This window comes from Sinocyclocheilus rhinocerous, unplaced genomic scaffold (genome assembly GCF_001515625.1).
Source record: "Sinocyclocheilus rhinocerous isolate Xijiao unplaced genomic scaffold, SAMN03320098_v1.1 scaffold1690, whole genome shotgun sequence".
In the NCBI taxonomy this organism is placed as follows: domain Eukaryota; kingdom Metazoa; phylum Chordata; class Actinopteri; order Cypriniformes; family Cyprinidae; genus Sinocyclocheilus; species Sinocyclocheilus rhinocerous.
Genome location: NW_015664228.1, coordinates 162,505 through 170,544, shown reverse-complemented (window position 1 = coordinate 170,544; position 8,040 = coordinate 162,505). Strand labels below are relative to the sequence as shown.

At 37.5% G+C, this 8,040-nt stretch overlaps 1 protein-coding gene across 1 annotated transcript in view; it reads right to left on the bottom strand.

Moving 5' to 3' along the window:
* The window catches only part of LOC107730025 (pollen-specific leucine-rich repeat extensin-like protein 1), a 14,386-nt gene that overhangs the window by 2,079 nt on the left and 4,267 nt on the right, over positions 1 to 8,040 (bottom strand). The window contains exons 5-10 of the mRNA XM_016540771.1: positions 6,414 to 6,549; positions 6,162 to 6,330; positions 3,337 to 4,269; positions 388 to 455; positions 236 to 291; positions 31 to 155 (exon numbers count right to left, since the gene is read on the bottom strand). Of these exons, the coding sequence (XP_016396257.1) occupies positions 31 to 155; positions 236 to 291; positions 388 to 455; positions 3,337 to 4,269; positions 6,162 to 6,330; positions 6,414 to 6,549 (1,487 nt within the window). The remainder of the gene's footprint in view (positions 1 to 30; positions 156 to 235; positions 292 to 387; positions 456 to 3,336; positions 4,270 to 6,161; positions 6,331 to 6,413; positions 6,550 to 8,040) is intronic.

Genomic DNA, 8,040 nt, shown 5'->3' with positions numbered 1-8,040 from the left:
TCGGTGGGGGGGGGGGGGGGGGGGGGGGCGGGCCTCTCTTTGGCACCCTGCTGCCTGGCAGCTGATTGGTCACAGCAGGGGAGGAGGAGGAGCCTGGAAGTTTGGCCACTTTGATTGGAGGAGGGCGGAGTGGGAGGAGTTTGCCGCCACTGGGTCTGAGACACAAAGAGAGAGAATGAGAGATGGGAAAAAAACTAAACAGACACCTGATTTTGGAGGAAAAACGCTGCAGTACCTCGGAGGAAGAGAAGGAATGGAGGCGTCAGGAGCTCTGAAAACATCCACCGTGGCCTGAACACACACACACACCATCATCATCAACATTAAACGCTCATTCTAATAGGCAAACTTCATGATAAAGGTGGTTTATAAGCAGGTATAACTCACCTGTGAGGTGGACGGTGTCTTTCTGAGCACAGGTGGAGGTGGACGGGAGTGTTTGGGGACCGACGGACCTACATAAAAACACAGACACTCATTAAGCTGTGCAAAATTAAATTTTGATTGAGACAATTAGCAGCAATTAAGGCTGCATGATTAACCGAAATTATGACATGACTTGTGATGATCAAATCACAAAGACTGTGATTTAATTAAATTAATAAATGTGATGCGTGTTTCATAGTGAAGCGCGGCACTGTGTTCATTTACACACAAACCGCTCCAGTGTTTTCAGAGTCTCAGTTCACAGTAAATGCTGCTTCAAATGATCTCATCTCTGCATTTGCTCTGAGTTTGAGTCACTTACAGTATAACGTGCATTTGGAAATGCAACATGCGCCAAATACTTTCACAAACTCGTAATGAGAAATGTGTATAAACCGGCTGTTATGCACAAAAGAGAAGCTTTAATGGATCCCTGCGGCTTTAAACCAAAATAAAAGCTTGATAATTAAATGCTTGAAAATAAAGAAATTAACACAGCCATAAATATTATGGTAATTTTATATTTGTACTGTAAAATTTACTTCTTCTTCTTCTATTTCATTTAACAGTGAAATATTAGAGGAGCCCAGCGTTCGTCCCAGACCTTCGCTCCAGAGTCGCCCTACGACCCTTTAGAATTTTGTCTAATATTTTAATTTAGTAACAATAAAAATAATTCTAATTATTATTATTACATTATAGTAACACTGATATACAATGACATCTTTTTGGCCAAATGATGCATCCCTAAAAAACAAGCAAGGCAAAACGTGAGCTTTTTTGCATTTAAAGGGGTCATATGATGCGATTTCAAGTTTTCCTTTCTCTTGGAGTGTTACAAGCTGATTGTGCATAGATAAGATCCCTGAAGTTGCAAAGACTAAAGTCTCAAAACCAAAGAGATATTCTTTATCAAAGTTAAGACTCTGCCACGCCCCCCCTAAAACGGCTCGTTCTAACACGCCCCCACATATCTAGGTCACTATGTGGGAATATTTGCATAATGCCGCCCAAATGTGCACACAAAGAAAGAAGGCGTGGTTTCAGTAACAGCAGTTAGTGTTGAAGCAGCATGTCAGAGAGACGCTGTGTGTTTCTAGGCGAAAGCAAAAGCACTTTATTTGGCCTTCCGAAAGTAGATGCATTAAGATTACTTACAACAGAACAGCAATGCATTTTATGGACGACCGTTTCGTGAACCTAGGAGAGGAGGTAATTCTGACTTTGCTATGACAATCTGGCGCTTCTGAATCAGCTACTGTTTAGTTATTAGTTTAAGTATTTGCTATTGACCGTTCAAATGCGGAGTTTTGCGCATCGTGCGTGCGTACGTGCGTGCATGCGCGCGCGTGAGAGAGAGAGAGAGAGAGAGAGAGACACAGCATCACATCAAAGTGGAGTCAGCTGTCTTAACCACGGCTTGTGTACTGCATCATTACTGTGTCTGTTCCCCTTTCGGGCTTGAACTGATGGTAAAACTAATGACATTATTTACTGTCTTTACATTTATTTTGAAAGATGAAGCTCGCGATTATGGTAAGGGGCGTTACATTTCCGACGAGTGCTTGCGATGTTCGGCCAATCACAATGCACTGGGTCAGCTGGCCAATCAGAGCAGACTGCGCTTGTCAAAGGAGGGACTTTGTAGAAAACGAAGCGTTTGAGAGAGGCGGGGCATAGAGGACCTACAATAATGTACAGTATTTGAAAAATAATGTGTTTTTTGAACATTAAAGCATGTCAACATATTCTGTTACACCAAATACACAAAATAATGATCTTAAAAAAAGCATCATATGACCCCTTTAAAAAATTTGAATACATTTTACTGACACTTTAAAAACACATGAATGAAAGAATCTAACAACAAAAACAGTTGGTTATGTCTGTGAAGGTAAACAGCTGGGAAATAAATCGCATGTTTATTTTATATCTGTGTGGCAGCAGCAATATACAGTAAATAAATCAATAAATCCACTGCTCTCTTGTCTCCTCTGAGGCTGGGACTCTAAACAGTGTTCTGTGCTCGTCTGTGCAGCCAAAGACAGAACAGTTAGCATGTTTTCTTTCGCCATGGCTTTAGGACTGTTACACCGTTGTGGCTTGCAAAATCAAATGACGGCGCCGTGGGTGGAAACTTACAGATTAAGGGGCGGTAATATTATAATGAGATCCCTTTGCCACGTCACCAAGGGAGCGAAATCAGACGCGCTCGTTTTCTCAGACGCTTGCAGAAAAAGGCTTACCAAAACAAAGTTATTGGGTTAATCTTTTTCACGTTTCCTTGGTTGGTAGATGCACTGGGGACCTGATTATAGCACTTAAAACCTGGAAAAAACAGATTTTCATGATATGTCACCTTTAAAAAAAAGAAGAAGAAAAAAAAAACTGCTTAAGAACTTGCTTGAGAATTATCACGTTTAAGTTTTGTCATCCATCTTGTAGTTACATGGCTTAATTGCAAAGAGGAACTGCTAATAGCTTTATAAACATACTAGCATCAATTTGCCAAAATGCAAACAAAAATGGCTCGAACTAATATACCAGAACCAAAAGTTTACTTAAACAAAGGTATAATGTTCTCTTCATTTCACAAGGAGGGGGCTTTGTAGAAAACGAAGCGTTTGAGAGAGGCGGGGCATAGAGGACCTACAATAATGTACAGTATTTGAAAAATAATGTGTTTTTTGAACATTAAAGCATGTCAACATATTCTGTTACACCAAATACACCAAATAATGATCTTTAAAAAAGCATCATATGACCCCTTTAATAACATTTTAAATATAATATATTGCAATTGCAATAGAGCTTAACAATAGAGTTAGAGCTCTTTTTTTAACCACATTTTCAATTGCATTTATCGCTATTACAATTTTTATAAAAATTGTCCAAATTGTGCAAACTCACGTTTTCCAACGTTCCTGTCAGTCACTATCACTGGTGGCGTCTTCACTGGAGTGTTTGTGGTTTGATCATCTGAATTTCTCCTCTCGGACGGAGTGGAGGCCACTGCTGCCATCTGCTGCCTGGGAGGAGTGCTGTCAGGACAGGCGGATGGTGAAGGTTTGACAGATGAAGATCTGGACTCCGATGGACTCTGGAGTTTGTTCAGAAGGGGTCTGGGTGCTGGTACTGGTGGACTCAGGGGTTTGGAGGGGTTTTGCTCAACGGTAGGTTCTCTGGTATCAAAAACCTCAAAGACAGATGGTTTTGGGGCGAGCTGGGGTTTGGATTTCTGAGTTCTAGGTCGCGGTTGTGGTCTATTGAACGGTTCTACTGGTTCAGGTGTTATAACAGTGCATGGAGCATCGAAAACGGACATATTTTCCTCTTCTTCTACTGTGCTTGCATCGCTTTGTTGACTTTCTCTATGCTGGACATGCGTTTCGTCCGAACCAAACACCTCCAGCAGGTCTTGCAGGTATTTGCTGGAGATGTTCGACGGAGCATCGTCAAACCCGGCGAACACATTCTCGGCCCCATCATCCTTCAGACGCACCAGAGTCTGAACTTTCACCTCCCTCGTCATCGGCTGGTCCAGAACGTCCTCGTTGGGTCGTAGGGCGACTCTGGAGCGCGGCCGAGGTCTGGGACGAACGCTAGGCTCCTCTTTCATCGGGTCGCCTGGGGAATCGAGGTTGATCTGGGTGGAAGTGGTGGCAGTGGGGGCGGGGCCTATGGGAGAGATGTCATCGATGATGTCATCGAAGTCCGTCTGGACACCACACTGTTCGCGCAGAGCCTCTCGAGGCTGGGCACCGGCATTTGTATTAGACCAGTCCACTTCAGGCATGTGTTTGAGGGGCAGTGAGGGCCGCGGGGGTTTGGAGTGCCTACGAACTACAGGAAATGCACTGGGGACCTGATTATAGCACTTGAAACCTGGAAAAGTCAGATTTTCATGATATGTCACCTTTAAGGCAAGACATTTACAGGTGAAAAGGGTAAAATGTTATACTTCCCTAAATGATTAGTCAGTATATTAAGACAATTGTTTTGGATTACAAGTTTTCTGAAACATTATGATGCATTATCTAATTAAATGTGCACTAAGTTGCATATATTTCCAGAAAATAAATCTGAACATTGGATAAAGCCAGGTTAAAAATTCTTGTTTAATTTTGTTGACATATTAGAGTTAAAGGTTTTTGTAGAGGGGATTCTGGATTTCTCTTTTTATTACTCCATAAATCAGAAAATACTGTCAACAGAAAGAAAAAAAAAAACAAATTTTCGCCATGTTTTTAGGAATATGTCATATAAATCAGCCTGAGAAATATATGAACAAACCCCTCAGTAAAAACCTTCAGAATATAGAGAGGAATAAAACTGTTAAGTTTGGTGTTTGTAAGTGTTGCTGAAGTGGAGAAAAACGTTTTTTGAGAAAATCGCCTTTAAAGATATGTGTTGTAATTGAAATCTATGCAAATGGATAAAGTGCAGTAATAAACTCAAGTGAATGATATATGAACAAACCCCTCAGTAAAAACCTTCAGAATATAGAGAGGAATAAAACTGCTAAGTTTGGTGTATGTAAGTGCTGCTGAAATGGATAACAAAACTCACAGTGCTTTAAAAAGGTGAACATTGGATAAAGCCAGGTTAAAAATTCTTGTTTAATTTTGTTGACATATTAGAGTTAAAGGTTTTTGTAGAGGGGATTCTGGATTTCTCTTTTTATTACTCCATAAATCAGAAAATACTGTCAACAGAAAGAAAAAAAAAAACAAATTTTCGCCATGTTTTTAGGAATATGTCATATAAATCAGCCTGAGAAATATATGAACAAACCCCTCAGTAAAAACCTTCAGAATATAGAGAGGAATAAAACTGTTAAGTTTGGTGTTTGTAAGTGTTGCTGAAGTGGAGAAAAACGTTTTTTGAGAAAATCGCCTTTAAAGATATGTGTTGTAATTGAAATCTATGCAAATGGATAAAGTGCAGTAATAAACTCAAGTGAATGATATATGAACAAACCCCTCAGTAAAAACCTTCAGAATATAGAGAGGAATAAAACTGCTAAGTTTGGTGTATGTAAGTGCTGCTGAAATGGATAACAAAACTCACAGTGCTTTAAAAAGGTATTATCTCCATGTTTTTATGTATAATATGTCATATAAATCAGCCTGAAAAATATATGAACAAACCCCTCAGTAAAAACTTTCAGAATATAGAGAGGAATAAAACTGCTAAGTTTGGAGTATGTATGTGCTGCTGAAGTGGAGAAAAAACTTTTAAAGATATGTATTGTAATTGAAATCTACAGACACCAATTGATAAAGTGCACTAAAATAAACATGTAAATATATATTATAGATATTTTCTTTCCACTAGTCTTAAAGATGTTATAGAAGCAAATTCTTAAAATTGACCAACGCATGAAAAATAGTGTTATTTTTTATACATTTTTGTTAATACTTAATTTATTTTCTTCTTAAATACTAAACTTAACTTACTCCGTTTATTATGATTCATTACTTCTTTGTTAGCACATTTTTAGTAAAGTATTGTGGTTAAATGAAGGGTTTGTCTGCAAATAATCAATGTCAGTGAAGGATGCAGGGTAAATTAAATGAGCACTTCTTTTAGTGTTTACTCAAAATAAAAATAAAAACAGAAAATGTGCTTCATCGGTTGACAAGAATGTCACGTTTGAAATCTCGAATCTCGAATCAGTCAAATACTAGCTGTAAATGCAGCCTCCACTAAAGCCTGATCTCATTTCTTCATACCTGGACGAGCAGCAGAGGACTGTGGGCCGGGGGAGTTTGTGTCCGTCTGCGTGGCGATGGTGGAGGTAGAGTGACGAGACGATGGAGACGGAGATGACGAAGAGGAGGAGTGAAGATTCTGCTCACGGCTCTTTTCTCGGATCACCTGCTCGTAGGATGGAGGCGGGAGCTGGAGAGGAGGAGCACAATCAATCAATCAATCAAATACATGAAGGGTTCCACACATGTACAACTTCCTTAAGCTCCACCCACCTGCACTGTTGCCGAGCCTGCAGCCCATGTGGGCGGGGCTGGGGGCGGGGCTGGAGGAAACGCCCCAGAAGCCCCTGGGAACCATGTATTGGATGGCAGCGGCTCAGCAGAGAGGATGGTGATTTCTGGACGCCTGCTGCACGACAATCAAAGTTTATAACGTGACCTTCCTCAATCTGATTTCCCAGTTTAACAAAAAAAAAACAAGTTAATAGCTCTCTCAGAGCTAGACTTGTGAGCTAAATGAACTACACATCCCATCCACAAATAAACATGCTGTACGAGTCTAAGTATCTGTAGTACTAAATATATATGTAATAGTAGATACTATTACAGTTTTTTTTTACTGTTTTTACTAATTAGTATAGTATTTTTTTATTTTAAGTTGAAGTTTTAGTAATTATGTTGTTTTTATAATATGTATTAGTTTTTTTTTTTAAATATCTATAGATTTTTTATTAACTTTTATTTTAGTTTTACTTATTTAAGTGACCAATTAAACATCTAGTTAAACTAAATAAAAATGAGAAATGTTGCTTTGGCAACTTGCTGAAATAAAATTAGGTTAAGTTTTTTAGTAAGATTTGATGATTTTAGTTTAGTTTTAACTAAAATAACCCCGGTTATGAGAAAATGTTTAAAACCCAAAGCCATTTGATTAATTGGTATCATACAATCATGGGTATTAATGTGACAATCAGAGATTATTTAAATGTATTTTTAATTCTAAACATATATTCCAAAAAAAAGCTAAATAACATAAATTCGATAATTACAAATGACAGAACAGAATATCCTTTTAACAACACTGCACATATATACTATAAAACAAACTACACAAACACACTTTTTACAACATGAAACATCACTCTTACAAACACCATTTATTAAAATACAGACAAAATGAATAACCATTCGTTGATAAAAGTAACAGATTTATTATTATTTTGATTAATTTATTAGATTATGATTTTTTCATTAAGTTATATGAGGGTCACATGACATATATATATGTCATACACACACACTCACACACACATATATGTCATGTGACCCTCGTTTAAAAAAAAATCATAATCTAATATATACATACATATACATATATGTGACCCTGGACCACAAAACCAGTCATAAGGGTCAATTTTTCGAAATTGAGTTTTATACATCATCTGAAAGCAAGTAGGAAATTTACAAAATATCTTCATGGAACATGATCTTTACTTAATGTCCTAATGATTTTTGGCATAAAAGAAAAATCAATAATTTTGACCCATACAATGTATTGTTGGCTATTGCTACAAATATACCCCAGCGACTTAACACTGCTTTTGTGCTCCAGGGTCACATTTATATATTAGTGCTGTCAAATGATTAATCACGATTAATCATATCCCAAATAAAAGTTTTTGTTTACATATTATATGTGTGTGTACTGTGTATATTTATTATGTATATATAAATACAAACATACATGCATGTATATGTTTAAGAAAAATATGTTATGTTTATATATTAACTAGATTTATATATAATATAAATTATATTAATATAAATATATACACGTAAATACATGTAAATATTTTCAAAATATATGCTGTATGTGTGTGTCTTTATATATACATAATAA